Below are 17,289 nucleotides of genomic sequence, written 5' to 3' on the forward strand. Positions count from 1 at the left end.
TCATGATATAATGTTTTTCAATAACAATATAACAAATGTTCTAAAAGTGTTTGATATTATTCAGTTGAATCACACATGAATTAGAAGTTGTTGTTGTTTGTTTATTTTTTTTTGTTGAGGAAAAAGGACTGAAGCTTTTACTTAATTTATTCATGCATATTTGTTAACAAAGATTTTATCATAATTGTTTTGAATGTTGTACCTCAGATTTGTGAAGTGATCCACTGTTTGGCCTCAAGTGTTGACCATAAAGAAAAGTTTAAACCACAATTAATCATCGGGTTTCTTCAACTTTCACTCAGGAGCAAAAATCTGCCTTATAACTCGAAAGAAATAACGACACTTGTTGTGATAATTATAGATATCCAATGATATGAAATGTTTTATCATGATAACATTTTTGACCATATCGTCCAGTACTACCTAATCTGTAAGTGTGACATAACCACCACAGCAGAGAAGAGAAGTCTTCTATAGGAGGGTTTGTTGACTATTAGGAAAACAAATGTACCCAAGTATATCAATCCAAATGAATCTCTATTTTCTTACTTCCAGGTGTACCCAGCCATGATCGAGGACAAGGGTCACCGCGTGACCGACTACTTTGTGGTGGCTGGGCTGACAGACAAGTCCACGCCCCTGGAGCAGGACCTGTCGGAGACCAAGTCCAGCGGGCCCAAGGCACCCATCACTGACTTGGCCGTCATTAACAAGTCAGCAGGAGAAACCGTGCCCGAGGGCTTCACTTGCATCGACAGCACCTACAGCGGCCAACCAGCCAACCTTAATCATGGCAGTCTTAAGAGTCCCGAGCTGTTCCTGTGCTACAAGAGGAGTCGAGGGAAGTCTCCTCTCATTGACATTGGGTGAGTCAGTTTGTTTATGTCACGGTTTGTAATCTGGCATGTAAATACGCCTGCAGCAGAAAGGGACTCTTCACTTCCTCAGTGTTGTCTTCTGCTGTTCTCTCCGAGTTACAGTAGCTTCAGAGGCTCGGTGTGATGTTACGATGGAAACGGGTTGGAACAAGGAAGAAGCTTTTGGGGTGGGGGTGGGGGGGGGTCTTTTTAAATACATTATGGCATGTCACAGTAGGAAAAGTGTAATAAATATAATAATGGCTGAATTCCATTTAGCTCCTTCAGTTTCAGGGTCCTGGTATAGTGAAAGGTGTCTAGTATTTTGTGTCCCTCAGAGTCATACTTAATGTAACTAATGTGTTTTTGGGGAAGGAAGAAGGTGTGTTGATTATTTAGTTCACTCTCCCCTGTTGCGTCATGGAGTTTTCTCCCGCTCAGCCACACCTCTTGGCTTCTATCCACTGATACAATTTCCCTGCTTCCTTCTCTTATCTTAAAAGAGGATACTCCCATTATGGTGCCCTTTTATCCAGACTGGTATGCCTAAAGCTGCCACTTGCTGTTCTAACTTGTTCACAGAGGAGCCAAACATGTTAACCTATATTTCATGATTAATGCTTTATAGCCGTTAACCCGTTTGTCCTGAATGAACTAGCAATATCAATGTCATTGAGAACAATGATGAAACCGCCCGAGGCATTTCAGGGCTCCACACACCTTACCCAATTTGTGTCACCCACTAACAAACTGGAGTTTCCTGTTACATTAGATGATCACTCTCTGAAAGATTCCCCTTCAAATTCAGGTCTTTCATTAAAACATGGTGTTGCTGTATAAAGATTACAACACATTGACTGCACTCCAATAGCTCTCTGATGATTCTGGTTAATTTCACATGTTAATGGTGTGATTCCCTACTGCTAAATGTAGCTGTAAACCATAGAAGTACATAAAAACCCTCGTGAAACCTTGCACCCGCTGGTGCTCTGAGCATAAACAGAAGATCATATGTCAAGTGTTGTTTCTTTTTAAAGGATTGCGCAATCCAGCTTAGCCTTCTAATAGACGTATGGAGTGGAGAAAATAGATCTGAAGTTATATTCAAGGATTCAAGTTGTCAAGCTGCTTTGCTTGTTTGATTGGTCGGAGCACCAAATCAGGCATTCAGTTTAATGAGACTGCATAGCACACAGGAATAGCTTATTTTCTGTGTTGCTGCAAACAGAGATAATATTATATGTTTTAATACAAATGCGATGTGTAGCTGTGTTCTAGCATTAGTTCACTTCCTGATGGTTCTGTTTAGGTTGAGTCACAACCGTAGTGGTGTAAATATTTTTGGCCATGTTCCCTTCCTGATCTGTTCCACCAGACTAAACAAAAAACTAGCAACATGTAAATCTTTAATTCCTCCTTCTGCCACCTCTGCTGTCAGTAAAGCCAGCATTTCCAGCCCGGGGCTCCGCAGCGTCACGACTCACTGTGCCCATTAGGACTCTGAATTTGTTGCCTAAATGAGAATTTGCTGGCAACTGTCCCCCTGGCCTCTTTAGGTTTGTCCTGCACTCTTTTCAGAATAAATGGAGTGTTTCAGGACTATTATATCTGCGCTGGCTGCCCTGTAGCCTGAACAAGATTTAAAAGAAGTGTTTTGGGGTCTGTGTTAGTTTAAACAGGACAGCAATCAGCAACCACAGCTTTTGGCCTCCCACATTGCATTGTCCAGATGGAAAGGGAGGACATGGAGCATGCTACCATAGAAGCCCTACAGTCATGCAAAGCACAGCGGGACACTGATTGCTCTTCTGTCGGTAACTTTTAGCTGTGTGATATTCTACAGCAGGAGTGATTAAAAAGCCGAGCCTGGTAATGCACAAAACATGTTGGCAGTAATCCATTATTATTACATTCATTCAAACAAGTGTTTGTTTTGTGCTACGTTGGATAGGAGAATCTTGATATGTTGCTCTTACTGCCTGGGGTTCGAATGAGTCAGCTGGTAAATATGTCTAATTCACATCACCCATTGAAGATGGGCTTCTTACCGGGGCCTCAACGGTAAGCCGGAGCTTTAAGAAGAAAGCCAGTGCTGCTGACCACACACTGAACCAGCCACAGTTCAGCCTCTTGCTCATTGTCTTTCAAGAATGCACTTTCCCCCCAAATCAGTCTGAATGGGGGACTGATATGTGTTTATGGCAGCATTTCAGTGCACACTTGTATCTGCCATATTTGTACACCACTGTTAACAATTCAGTTTTTAAGAAATTGAAGAATTCTTGAAGTCTTCCATCCACATAACCCAGGTGATAAGTAAGTGGAAAGTGAAGAGTGCTTGAGTTTGTCTTTTTCCATGAACATAATGTTTTCTGACAGCTTGGAAGACTTACAGCCGCATTAATCAATATTTACATACTAACAATGGATCAAATGACTACTGTTCTGCTCGATCTGCCCAGCAACAAAACGTACACCGACAAAGTTGGCGACTAGCTGGTGAACACAGTGGAGCATTTAGCAGCTGAAGAGGCAGATATTTCCCTCAGGAGTTGGTGTAGACCAAAATGAGCTAAAAGGAGAGTGGATATACTTTTATTTATAAGGTGGCCAGAAGCACAACTCGAAATGAGTGCTAATATTACTTCATGTCCGTCAGATACCATAATAACTTTATATTATGATGATTAGGGTTGTTAGTAATGATTATTTTCATTGTCTATTTGATCTGTTGATTCTTTTCTCATTGATTTGATTTGTTTTTAAGCCTATAAAATATCAGAAAATGATGAAAACTGTCACTCATTGTTTCCTAAAGCCCAAGATGATGACCCCAAAGATGTGGTTTTGTGCACCACCCAAAGATATTCAGTTTACGGTAATAGAGGAGTAACGAAACCAGAAGACTTTTCACATTTAAGACGCAGAGAATTTAAAAATAATGCAGCACACATACAAATGGGACATCCTACATTGGGCCTTGAACTTTAAAACTTTTGCTCATACTGCGTAGAGGATTGTGGGTCAGGATAGCCAGAAAAGTGTGCTGGTTTGCATAATGTAAAATGCGGCCGGATGCTGTAGGACATCCCTGGTATTTTAGGCATTTTACATACTACGTGTTATTCTGGCATACTGGGTGGAGTCTTTCATTATCTTGTGGTTAGATTTATTACACCGTTTTTTACACCTTACCTGTTAACGTCCCCCTTGTAAGATGTAAAGACATTTTCTTTTAGATGGTACCAATTGTGTGGCCCTCCCATTTTCTATTATGTTGTTCCTGGTGGTGACTGAATACAGCACAGCTCATGAGATCATAACTTATTCTTAGATGTTTAGAACAAAACATTTGGTGCTGTTCATTCTTCTGCTGTATGAAAAACACCAACAACTTCAACACATGTGAAAATTGTGGCTTTCAAAGTCTCTGTGTTGTATTTGTCACTGTTCTGTTGTCTGCATACTGTCTGAAAGCATGACTTGGTACATAGCTGATTGAAATGAGAGATACACTAGTAGGAAGGTCAGTCTTTAAATTTTGTTAAAATCTTTCCGTTTGGTAATTGTGCTTTGGAGGATTCCCTGGAAGCCTTTGCGTCAGACTGTTTAGGGCATTAGTCAGGAGCTTGTAGTGGACACCTTCAACATTTTGGAGGCCACACCAACAGAAGACATCCGCCGTTTGGTGTGCCTGTTGTTGTTTTGGTTTTATGCGCCACACAGAAATTCCTATATTTTTCTATTTTACTGTGTTTGTTATTCTTTCCTTCTTGCTGTCTTCTTCAAAGTTATGATTTGTTGTCAGTCTGTTCAAACTTGAATGTCCTTATTTTTTTGCTGTGTAAACTGCTGCTCCATAAGAATGTGAGTTATTTGCCTTTTGGCAGCAAAGCTTGTTTAAGAAATGAAAGCTATGCCAGAGAGCACAACTGATTCCATCACAGCACTCCGTCTGAGGCAGTTAATTGTCTATGAGAGCCTTGTAGTATTGCATTGCTCTGCGATCTGCCATCTTAATTTACACACCTTTTTGATGACTTATGCACTCTGAATCTTAAGACCTAAAGACAGCTCTACAGACCTACTCTCAAGTTACATCGTTATTTCTCTCTGCTGTCACTTTTTGTACATAACCTTCAAAATGTGTTGCTGTGTTTATCAGTGTGCTGTATGAAGGGAAGGAGCGACTGATCCAGGGCTGCGAGGTCATCCAGGCCACACCGTACGGCCGCTGCGCCAACGTCAACAACAGCTCCGCCACCTCGCAGCGCATCTTCATCACTTTCCGCCGAGCGCCGCCCGTCCAGCCTCAGAACTCCCTGGCAGTTACGGACATCTGCGTCATTGTCACCAGCAAGGGCGAGACGCCGCCACATACCTTTTGTAAGGTGGATAAGAACCTCAACTGCGGCATGGTGAGTCTTTTCTTCCATAGATAGAACTTTTGCATCATCACTCCTTAGAGAGCACATTTGTAATATCTGTGTTTTAAAACTTTTCAGTGGGGCTCCAACGTCTTCCTGTGTTACAAGAAATCAGTATCTGCGTCCAATTCCATCAGTTACAAAGCTGGTGAGTAAACTTGTCAGATATCTTTGTGATGGCTTACAATGTCAGAAATTCACAGCAGTGTCGTCAGTGTTCTGCAGAAGTCTGCAGTTATATTGATGTGACTGTTATTGCACATTAGATAATAGAGCAATTGTTAGTTATGTTAAATTTATGAAAAAAAAATTAATGTCGGAGAAAACAAGAGATCATGAAGTCTACTCTGTATAGAAACGATGCAGTGAGTAGTTAAAGGAAAAGTGTATGTGGTTCACAGTGCATAAAATATTGTGTCTGAAGCGAAGAAACCATTTAAACAGAAACCCAGGAAATGGAAAACAAAAATGACTTAAATGAAAATACTAATACTCATGCTAAATCAAAATTATGAAATGGCAAGTAGTAAGTAAGGTTCTGACATTCGAAGTCACAGTTAGGAGATACTGAGTCATTATCATGAGATGAAGGGAATCTAAAGTTTGACATTTTAAAAATCAAAGTACTGAGATAATAAGTCAACATTTTGGCTTCTGAAGTCCAACATTATGAAGCGCTTAGTCAGAAAGAGATCAAAAATGTTGACAAACCCACTCATAATTTTGACTTGAGTATTTTATTTTGTCCTTTTAACATAATCATCTTTTTCTTTCTAGCAAAAATAGGCTGCCCTGTTAAATGATGTGATGTACTGATATTAAAAATGCAGTGCAGTTAGAAATGGTGCGGCTTTGAGTGCTGTCACAATCAGCCTCTGTTACTTTTTGTCTCAAAGCTCATGCGAGCGGCACCGTCAGATGTTATCTGTGATCTTGTTGTAGATAGTTATTGCTTGTTGCAGCTGGCATTTCTGAACTGTTTTGTGACATTTTCACCGACTGAATGCTTCCTTAACTGCTTGGCCTTTGTACCGATTCATTGTGCAACAGACGTATAATCAGTGTTCGTATGAATGTGTGCACGCACACACGCTGGCTTTATCTGTTTGGCCGGCCTTTTTCCTGTGAGACGGCTGTTTATTCATCTCAGACAACTGCACTTCCTGCCACACCCAATATTTGTGTGTCCACAGGCTTGTTTTTGTATGTTGACATAAGAACATTTGTGTCTTGTCAGAAAGGCATCTCACCAAACAACAAGTTACAAAGGAGCAGAACAGTTATTTCCTGAAAATGAAACCACAGTATTCTGACTGATTACTACTTTTCATCCGAAATGACAAAAAGGGAGCTCTCTTTTCTTAGAGCCTCTATTTTTTAATGTTTGCAGAGAAATAAAGCCAGAAGTCTAGCCTGTGTATCGTACCCGGTCTTGTTCTACACCACTACATCATAACAACACTTGTATACAGCCATCATTTGTGTTTTCCTTTGTTTTCCAGGTCTCATCTTTCGTTACCCAGAAGAGGACTATGAGTCTTTTCCTCTGTCAGAATCTGTCCCTCTGTTTTGTTTGCCCATGGGTGCCAAGATCGAGTGTTGGGCACCAAACACGCGTGATCCTCTGCCCGTCTTCTCCACGTTTGTCCTAACCATCTCTTCTGGTGAAAAGGTGAGGTGCAGCAGCCACGAGCAAGCTGTCATTGATGTAAAAAGAAACTTTCTTTTAATGAAAGGAGGATTGTTATTGTGATTCAGTGTACTCTTTGAAAAGACCTTTTCTATCAAGGTTAAACTGGCGAGGGAGCCAGGACGTTACAACATGACTCTCTCGGTTGCAGGTGTATGGATCAGCCATCCAGTTCTACGAGCCACATCCAGTGGATCTGTTGAGCGAGAAGCAGAAGATCCAGCTAGGCCTGCTCACCACGGTGGAGAAGAAGATGATCCCCAATCGGCCCGTGAACACCAATAAATGCATCTGCCTGCTCTCCCGCTGGCCCTTCTTTGGGGCCTTCCGCAAGTTCCTGATGTTCCTCTACAAGCTCTCCGTCTCAGGCCCACACCCACTCCCTATTGAAAAGTAAGAATACACTTACAGATATCGTTGTGGACATTAATACTAAGCTAGCTTGAATGTAGTTGTATATGTTTGTGAAAAGAATTTGAAGACATTTTGTGTATTTCTTTCAACAGGCACATCTCACACTTCATGCATAATGTGTCATTTCCTTCCCCTCAAAGGCCAAGAATATTAGTCCAGGTGACGTCTTTTATCTCTGTATATAGTTAATAATTGTCAATCTTGTTGATCAAAAATATACTTTAACATGTGTCTTTTTGTCTTTGCCATCTAATTCCTTATATGAACATTACAACACCTTTCCTTTCAGCTCTCGGCACATGACACTTTGATCCTCTCCCAGCCTGTGTGCACACCCTTACCCCTCAGGTACAAAAGTCTTTGCTTTGCAATTTTAGCTTCCTCTTCATACAATTTTTGTTTCCATTGCAAGCCAAACGTAACTGTCCTTCAGTGCTTTGTCTTAAAGAAAAACAGCTGAGCAGGCTGAAAGAAAAAGACCAGCGGAGTGCATTGTTCCAGGGAAAAAAAGCAAATGCATTCATTCAGTTAGTTAGTTTTTTTCCCCCACTTTTTTATTTTTCCAGGCCTCACTCTAAAAACAGCCTTGGGCATCATCAGTTTTGAGACCTTTTCCACTGATGCATTTCATAAATGGCAAAACTTGATATGAGCACCTCAAGCAGTGACTCTGGCCTCTTGCCTACCTTATGTAACCTTGACAACCCACAAAAATTGTGATTTTCAGGCATTTGTTAAAGCTAATTGCTAATTGGAATTCAATGAGACAAAATCTGGATTTTTGAGTCACAATTCCAGCGCCCTCTAAAAGGTCATATTAGGTTCTGAAAACAACTGCATTAGAAAAACAAACAATGGATCAAGTAGACTCTTGGTGACAGCTTAATAGGATATTGTCTTAATAACATTAGAAAATGCTGTACATCCTTGGAAATGACTGTCAAATTGAGTCAGTGCCACAGAGTCTCAACAGAGGCTTTCCATTGTAAGCTTAACAAATCAAGTATGACTTGCAGGGTTGTTGGATTGCATTATATTGTAAGGTGAGAGTGCTGTTTTGTCCACCATTCCATTTGCATATTTCAGAATTAACCATTAACAACCATTTAAAGTTGCACTCAAACTAATTGTTTCCAGTTAGAATCTTCATTATCTACCTTTGTTTAGGGAAGATCTGAATGACGGCATTTCTCTCTTGTCTGTCTCTAGTTACCTTTACTCCATCAATTTTTTTTTTTCTCCCTTGCTGTCCCAAACTAATCAACTCGCTCATCTCCTCTGTGCTCTCCCTCCCACGTCAGTGGGGCAGACTACGGCACTCTGCTGATGAATCTGGGCTCCGAGAACTGCGCCACGCTGCTGCACTTTGTCCTGCTGGAGAGCAAGATCCTGCTGCACTCACTGCGGCCCGCTGTGCTCACTGGAGTGGCCGAGGCTGTGGTGGCTGTGAGTACGCTCCACCATACAAGCCACACTCCTACTCTCATATTCAGTAGTATTAGAGGCAAGATTGAGTTTTAGCAACATTTGCTTAGCTCTTCAGTTCAATTCAGTTTACTTAATTTCGGGTCAGGTTGCATAGTAATGAAAGATAAGATCTGACCATTCTGTGCCTTTTTTATGGCTACACCATATCTGAGCAGTATACAGGGGCTTACAGCAAGTCATAAACAGCCGGACCCTCACTTTACTGACCGCATTAGAAATGTATGTACAGATTTGTTTTTATATTAATAATATTGTCGATATATGTGTATCTCTATCTAAAAAAATAGTGGTGAAGACCTAACTGCTTACTTTAAAAGCTTCTCTACTTAAGTAATACTCGAGAAAATCCTACAAGTATCATAGATCATTGTTGTTGGGATTTACCTGCTCTGTAGGGAGGGGAAAATAACCAAATTGTCTGCATACATAAAAACAATTATTATGGGATTATCACAAACACAGCCTGTTTCATAAACATTCAGGTGCCCAGGCAAGTCACCCTTAGAATAAAAGACAGCACTACTTCATCTGAACTGCATAGTCTCATTGGCATGCTAAACCACAAAGCATGTATTACATGTATATGTAATTCCTCTAACACTGTTTTTTTCTTCATGGTTGATTTAATCAGATGCTTTGAAAGCATTCCTTAAAAGCGCATAAACATGGTGGACCTGTGCAGCACTAATTTACTTTGATGAGGGTAACTAACAGCCAGGTGTAACACTGTGAATGACAAACACCGTAAAACATCCAGCAAGAAGAGGAACAGGCTTTTGACAAACACGTTTTCGATGTTCAGTTGTAATGTATTGTGTCATCTACCTTTCTTACATTTAATTAAAAATCCCTATCATTATTCACTTATACTATACAGACAATTACACAAGTCAAAGCAATGCTACTAATTATTTCATCTATTCTACTCACAACATGGAACTGGTAATCGATGGCACAGGGGATTTACAGTTATTTATTCCAAAGTTGTTTACTTAAATATTTTGAAAGTCCTCAAAGTCAGAGACCATAAAGTCTAACAATTCTATCTTTTGTTCCTTTGAATGTTGTGCATTTTGTTTGCATATGAAGGCATCTCAAAAAAAAATAAAAAATAAAATTATTGTCTGAAAAATCTCATAAAACATCAATACAACATTTAATCTTAAAACATCGACAATTACATCATCAAACAATCATTTTTAATATTGCCACTTCGGCCTTTGACGTATTTTTCAGCAAGATTGGTTGTTGATTCTCCAGCTCCAACATAATTGAACTTTGCCAACCATGTATGTTTGATTACACAGGATGTCACAATCCTCAAAAATCCCCCAAATACATCTAGTGTCACAATAAATCAGTTACAATAAAGAAGTGCTATTTCTTATGCAAGTGAGAATTTGTCCGAGTTGCCCAAATTTAATTCTGGAGTCTGATGCAGACTTTCTTCTCCTTTCTTATTGTCAGCCCGGTTGTTGTAATTGTGCTTCTGTCTCTTGTCTCTCCTCAGATGATCTTTCCCTTCCAGTGGCAGTGTCCCTACATCCCCCTGTGCCCGCTCTCTCTAGCAGGTGTCCTCAACGCTCCATGTCCTTTTATAGTGGGTGTGGACTCTCGCTACTTCGACCTTTACGACCCCCCACCAGATGTTGTCTGTGTGGATCTGGACACCAACACTATCTACCTGTATGTTGTGCTTTGATATTAAACCCATGTCACCGCCTGCTTTGTGCTGCATATAAACAGCTCTCATAATGTTTAACTACTGCCTCACATATTACAGCAACACATTTGTTAAACCACCACATAGCAGATGATTTATGCTGCGGCTCTGCTATTACTTCCAGCTAACTGCCTTTGTGGTATTGTGTGTTACAGGTCTGACGAAAAGAGACACAGCAACTGGAAGAACCTCCCAAAGAAGCCCTGCAAGAGTCTCGTTAACTCACTGAGCAACTTGCACCACCAGCTGGCCACAGGTACAAACTGCATCTCACCTCCTCTTGTAGCAAAACCTTCAGAGAAGGGAATGGACCAAAAAATCATGACATTATAATCTCATATATAAAAAAACTATTGACACTGAAAATTTGAATAAACTTATATAGTGCTTTCCAAAACAAGTTTATAAAGTAAAAAGATGATTTACTGAAACAACATAAACATAAAAGAATAAAACATAAGAGAAGCATTTGGTAAAGTTAAGATAAGTTAAGCTAGTTGAAAGATAAAAGCACATTTGTATACACACACACACACACACACACACACACACACACACACACACACACACACACACACACACACACACACACACACACACACACACACACACACACACACACAGATTTTGTATAGATTGGTCCAACTGACCTCAAAATTCATTGTGTGTTATAGTTTCAGTACGTCAAACAGGTGAGGAAGGCTCAGCAGTGGACATGACCCCCATCGAGGCGGACTTCACATGGCACAAGAAGAAGACGGCCCTGGAGATGGAAATCCAGGAGGCCTTCCTTCGCTTCATGGCCTCCATCCTGAAGGGCTACCGCTCCTACCTCAAACCCATCACCCAGGCGCCCTCCGAAAAGGCCACGGCCGCGGACTCCCTCTACGACCTGCAAGGTAAACGAGTGATTGAGCTCGCTTTTCAAATGTGTGGAAACCCGGGTAAAATCGACATGTGAGTGCTTATGTACAGCCTAATACGATGCTTGTTAAAAGCTTCCTGGCTTTGTAACCTATGCATAATTTAGACCTTTAAATTGGATTGCTTCACTGATGTTTAATTTTATCAGTATTTCTATTTCAAGGAGCATTCACTCAAGTGTTTTTAGAAATCAATCACCAGTCTCATCAGCTGTAAGAAGACTTCACTAATGCCTGTTGCTGGGAAATGGGTTCTCACCTCCATTTAGCTTCACTGTTGCAGATCAATTTTAGATACAGATAGAATGAAGGAAAAAGGTTTGAAACACAGCTTATTGAAACGCTGTTGTTACAATAAGCTGTGTAGTTTTTGAAGAGGGACAGATAAAGAATACATTGAAACCCTCTTGCCTTCCTGCAGGGTTCCTCAAAAGCCGAGACCGCGCCCACCAGAAGTTCTACTCCCAGCTCACCAAGACCCAGATATTCATCCGCTTCATTGAGGAGTGCACATTTGTCAGCGACAAGGACACTGGCTTGGCCTTTTTTGACGACTGCGTGGAGAAGGTGATTACCGACCCAGCGTCAGGCCGGTGTCGGATACATACATGCTGGTTTTGTGCTGTTTTGTTTTTCCTCTTCCACCTGCGGTTTCCTTCTATGAACAAGCCTTTGTTTTATGTTGTTTCATTGGCAAAATAACTTTGTCCACTGGGAAACTAAGGAAGCCAGAATTTCCTCTGATTCATTCTGTTCCCTTTGCTCTCCTTCCTCTTCTTGCAGCTTTTTCCCTCTGATAAAATCACCGACAAGAGCACCAAGGTAATCAATTACACAGTAATCAAATTTCCCTGCACCCTGTTTTATGTTTTTAACTAACATTAAAGGTGGCATGTCCTGCTTTTCTTCTATCCTTAAATCCTAACCACATTCAAATGAGCGTGTTTTACTGCCTAACTGGAAAAGCATAATAGATTGTAATATGCTTGTAGTTGTTTGCTTTCTGCCATTAGACAGGAAATGACCTGCTTTTTGTCAAACTCATGTCATCGATGTCAGCATCACTAAGACTCAGGATGTGATCCTCTCCGCAGGTTGAGGGAGAGTCATCTGAGGATACGAGACTGCTGGAGCTGGACGAGTCCCAGAAGAGCGAACACACAGTTTTCGTCATGCCCCCTGAACCTTTAGTGGATGATGGAACTGAACCTGCCCCCAGATACACGTAAGTAATTTAACCTAGACTTTATTAGATAGAGAAGGCCGGATTAAAAATAAACCCCAGAAAAAGTCTTACGTGACCTTGCAACAATCCTATTTCAACAATCCTATTTCAACAATCCTATTTCTCATCCTCCAGCTATAAAAGTTTCCCCAGGCTGCAGATGGAGCTGTTTGACCGTCCAAGGGAGTTAAGGCCAGCACTTAGCACCAGAGCAGCAGGGGCCAGTCTGTCCAGCAGCCCTGCATTACTGGCTAAAAGGACAAAGCAGGTGTGCACACACTCACACAGTCACACTAACTAGTAGCAGCAGTACACTGTTACTGAAATACACTTATCCTCAGTCCTCATTAACCATTAATTTAAAAAAAAAGACAAAGAAAACCTTTAAATGTCCTTGCATGATCCAACAGGAGATCAAGCTAGCATATAAGATGGCCAAGAGGTTTCACACCAACCCTCCGCTGTGGGCCCGGTGTCTGTTCAGTCACTGCTACAGCCTGTGGTTCATCTGCCTGCCAGCAAGCATGCGACTGGCAAAGTCTAAAAGCCGTGCCATGCAGCAGGCGTACAACGTCCTCCTGAAGATGAGGACCACTGAGGTGGAGGTGCTGGATGAGGTAAAGTCACACTACGTATTAGGAGACATTTTAGAAAATTTCTTTTTTTTTTTTACCAACATGCTTTTCCTGAAGATTTTCATAGGTCTGCATGTCTCATGGTGTGATACGTTTTTATCAATGAATGTTTCGTGTTTTTATCTCTGTGTCATTCAGGTGTGTTACAGAGTGGTGATGCAGCTCTGTGGCGTGTGGGGTCTTCCTGTTATGGCTGTGAGAGTCCTCGTTGAGATGAAGAAAGCAGGAGTGCACCCGAACGCCATCACATATGGATACTACAACAAGGTCACACACATAGCCTTTTACTTTACTAAACCACATCTCAAAGGACTGAAAGCACTACACTACACACGCATGTCCTCACCCTTTAGTCTGTCCCCCCGCAGGCCGTCTTAGAGAGTCCGTGGCCGAGTAGAAACCGTAGTGGCCTCTTTATGTGGACGAAGCTGCGCAATGTGCTCCGTGGAGTGGCCCAGTTCAAGCACGCTCCTCACCGGACATCTTCCAAGAAGGGGCCCACACTTAACCCAACAGGTGGGAATGGAATATACAGTATGACAGGGCTGCATAAAGGGAGACTCGTACTTCTGTTTCCTCTCATTCTGTTTCCTTGTTTCTGACCCACTTTTTTCTTTTTGTGTCCTTCTGTCTTTAGCTACTGCTGACCGTTTGAGTCATGGAAGCGCTGACAGCTCAAGTGAGGTCAACGGCGAGGAACACAGCCTGTTTGCCCACAGCCACAGCATGGAAGACACGACAGACACCCACTGTAGTACAGGTACTGATGCCCTAAAGTTACTAGGGTTGCAGGTGTAAAGCTTTAACAACTGAGGGCTTGTGTGTCCTATGTGGCTCTGATCATTGCTGAGATGTGGAGATGTTACAACACCAGCAACCACAACATCCACGTCCAATATGTTGTGAACAAATCCATTTTTATTTTATACCAATTATATAAATCTGGCTGTCTGACAAAGTCACTGTATTCCCATGTCTTAGCAGTGAAGAAGGTGAGCCTACTATTACAGAGTCTAAAATAAAAGCCAAGACTGTGAAAGAAAGACCCAGGGGTCGCAAAAATAAATAAATAAAGCAAAGCATATTTCCTTTAATTATATCCTCTAGGAAAAATTGTTTGTGTGATTTTTGTAATCCACAGGAAGGCAGTCTGATCAAGGCTACGGCTCCAAGGATGAGTTACACCAGGAGCTGGCAGAGCCTTCACACACTGCTGTCCTTTCCACTGAAGAGAGAAGCATTACCACAGCACAGCATAATGGTAAAGATAAGCTTCTTCCACTTCGAAACGGTCACATCCACTTCTAGTTCTGCATTTAAAGGTTGTGTGTGTGTGTGTGTGTGTGTGTGTGTAACAGAAACCCCATTTCCTCCTTATACATAGATGTTGCTGTGTTGACTATGTGCTTTTATAACCAGGAGGTGACATTGCCAGCTCGGTGGACAGTGCTGTAGCAGTAGCAGAGCCCCCCAGTCCTGTTGATGTGCTGGCACCTGTCCCCAGTATTGTGAGGCTGTCCACTGGGAGCTTTGATGGTGGCAGAGAAACGGGTGAGGAGAAAGTTTAACTAAGAAATTCCTTTTGCTTTAGTTGTAAGTTTTCAAATGAAAAAGGACTCGCTCATTTTATCTGTACACATTCTGCAGGTACAGGGAAGCTGTTCAGGAGAAACAGCAAGAATGACAACGTGTCTCTTCCTGATGATGATGCCTCGCTGGCATCGGGGGATGTAGCTAGCCAGCCTCAACAGCAGCGGCAGAAATCCTTTGCTGAACGCAGCTGTAGCTTCAGTGCTGAAACCCGCGCTGGGATGCTGCTAGAGAAAGGCGTGGACCACATGGCCAGTCAGATGGGTGCCGATGCCCGCATCCTGGCTGCCGCGCTCAGTGGAGGCCAAAGTCCACCCCCAAATAATGTGCCCAAATCCCTTTTTAAAGACCTGGAGGAAGAGCCTGAAGATGACCAGGGCTTGACACTGGGGAAGCTGCCAGAGGAAGAGGGTCCGGGAGCACCAGAAGAAGGGAAGGGAGAAGACATAGAGTCAAAGGGGTCTGAGGTGAAAATGGAGAAACGAGAGAGGAAGCACACTGAAACACATGAGGATGACTCTGGTCTGCGAGGAGTGCCCCTGGAGAGGGCGGACGTGCAGGTGGGTGCCGACCCACTTTCCCTCCTGGTGACCGAGAGCGAGGAGTCGGCCTCTGTCACCAGCCAGGAGCTGCCGCGCTCCATGCCTGCTGTGGTGTCCCGCAACCTGGCCGAGGAGATTGAGATGTACATGAGCCTGAGGAGCCCCCTGGGCGTCAAGTCCTCCAGCATGGAGCTCCAGCAGGCCCAGGGAGACTCCACCGACACCCCACAGCCCAAACTGTCTCTGGAGCGCCGGTCCAGCCTCCCCGTGCCTCCTGTCAAAACTCCAGCTGGCTCCCCGGGCGATACACCCAAACGCAGCCCCTCCACTGTTACTCGCTCCAAGACTTTTGCTGTAAAGACAAAGACCCCCGCCAGCGCTGTGGGTAGCCCGGGTCCTAGATCATCCTCATTGACGGCGCTGGTCAAATCCTCCCAAGGAGGGTCGTTGGGCTCAGTCATCAACTCCATTTCAGGCATTAAGATGGACACCCTCTTGTCGGGACCTAAAATTGATGTTCTTAAGTCAGGCATGAAGCAGGCGGCAAATGTGGCCAGTAAAGTGTGGGGGGCAGTTGCTTCAGCTTACTCCTACTCAGATGACGAGGCGAGTGTCATTAAACAAAAGATTTATCAATAGACATTTTAAACACGTTTTCATTTTATTGTTTTAGCTTTATTAGCTGATTAATTCTGACCAGAACTGTGTCTGAATCCAACTTTACTCTGCAGGATGAAGAAGCTCAGGGTGGCGGCGGCTTCCCGTCTCACCTGGATGAACACCTGCTGGCTGCACACGAAGTAGATGACAGTCCTGACAGAGGTCCCATCCCCGGGTTGGTGGCCAACGGTCTAAACCAGAGCTGCACCAGCCTGGGCAGCAGCAGCGGCAGCAGTGACACAGGCCGGTGGGCCCACCAGACGCGTAAGCACTCATTCTGTAGTGCAAATACATGATGGCACAGGAAGAGAAGGACCTAATGAGGTCAGCTGGCCTGTGACAAGAGTAATCAAAGTCTGTTGGTCTGTTTGTCTCTATCTGTAGATCCAACTCCTGGACGAGTGGGCAGGGGTCCAGACTCTGAGCAGTGCTCCTCACTTCACGCTTCCTCGTCAAGCATTTACCAGAACTGCGCACTGGAGGTCAGACACGCTGTACACACGCAAACACACTTTTTCCTGCTGCTCTGCTTTCACTGCCAACATGTACATCGGAATAACTCCTAACTGGTTGGACCTATTTCACCGCTGCCAGGTGCTGATGTCCAGTTGCTCCCAGTGCCGCTCTTGTGAAGCCCTGGTGTACGACGAGGAGATAATGGCGGGCTGGACAGCTGACGACTCCAACCTGAATACCACCTGCCCTTTCTGTCGCACAGCCTTTCTCCCCTTGTTGCACGTGGAGTTTCATGACTTGCGCACAATGACCGGGTAGGAATCTGTTGTCTTAGAATTAAGTATATGATGTGTCGTCAGGACATTAAAGTAATTTAAGATGAATTATAAAACCGAGTGTGTCACGTACAAACTTCTTTTTACAGTGCGAGCTGGACATTTTTTTCCCCTAACAAATGCTAATGGACTATTCTGTGATCATCCCTTTCAGGTTCTACATGAATCCCAGTGCCTCAGGAGACAGTATCCACAGCACCAACGCCCAGCCCACAGCGAGCAGCTCGGCTGACATTAAGACGCCAGACCTTATCACTTTCCCTGAAGAGGAACCCAGGGAGACTTCAGCTGATCAGCCTGTAATACAGAAGAGGTATACACAAC

At 43.1% G+C, this 17,289-nt stretch overlaps 1 protein-coding gene across 3 annotated transcripts in view; it reads left to right on the forward strand.

Moving 5' to 3' along the window:
- dennd4c (DENN/MADD domain containing 4C) overlaps positions 1-17,289 on the forward strand; it is a 36,074-nt gene that overhangs the window by 15,082 nt on the left and 3,703 nt on the right. The window contains exons 2-27 of one of the 3 annotated variants that reach the window (XM_046064221.1): positions 556-866; positions 5,023-5,275; positions 5,363-5,432; positions 6,787-6,956; positions 7,126-7,367; positions 7,481-7,547; positions 7,678-7,736; positions 8,690-8,834; positions 10,387-10,562; positions 10,755-10,855; positions 11,274-11,498; positions 11,944-12,089; positions 12,306-12,344; positions 12,617-12,747; positions 12,883-13,015; positions 13,158-13,364; positions 13,521-13,649; positions 13,751-13,898; positions 14,020-14,142; positions 14,524-14,643; positions 14,802-14,933; positions 15,030-16,120; positions 16,246-16,438; positions 16,559-16,656; positions 16,769-16,944; positions 17,120-17,278. In XM_046064221.1, the coding sequence (XP_045920177.1) occupies positions 568-866; positions 5,023-5,275; positions 5,363-5,432; positions 6,787-6,956; positions 7,126-7,367; positions 7,481-7,547; positions 7,678-7,736; positions 8,690-8,834; positions 10,387-10,562; positions 10,755-10,855; positions 11,274-11,498; positions 11,944-12,089; positions 12,306-12,344; positions 12,617-12,747; positions 12,883-13,015; positions 13,158-13,364; positions 13,521-13,649; positions 13,751-13,898; positions 14,020-14,142; positions 14,524-14,643; positions 14,802-14,933; positions 15,030-16,120; positions 16,246-16,438; positions 16,559-16,656; positions 16,769-16,944; positions 17,120-17,278 (4,832 nt within the window). In that variant the 5' untranslated portion in view covers positions 556-567. Of the gene's footprint in view, positions 1-555; positions 867-5,022; positions 5,276-5,362; positions 5,433-6,786; positions 6,957-7,125; positions 7,368-7,480; positions 7,548-7,677; positions 7,737-8,278; positions 8,432-8,689; positions 8,835-10,386; positions 10,563-10,754; positions 10,856-11,273; positions 11,499-11,943; positions 12,090-12,305; positions 12,345-12,616; positions 12,748-12,882; positions 13,016-13,157; positions 13,365-13,520; positions 13,650-13,750; positions 13,899-14,019; positions 14,143-14,523; positions 14,644-14,801; positions 14,934-15,029; positions 16,121-16,245; positions 16,439-16,558; positions 16,657-16,768; positions 16,945-17,119; positions 17,279-17,289 lie in introns of those variants that run through there. The other 2 variants (XM_046064222.1, XM_046064223.1) reach the window with 2 other exon arrangements.

This window comes from Micropterus dolomieu, linkage group LG12, assembly GCF_021292245.1.
Source record: "Micropterus dolomieu isolate WLL.071019.BEF.003 ecotype Adirondacks linkage group LG12, ASM2129224v1, whole genome shotgun sequence".
Lineage (NCBI taxonomy): Eukaryota > Metazoa > Chordata > Actinopteri > Centrarchiformes > Centrarchidae > Micropterus > Micropterus dolomieu.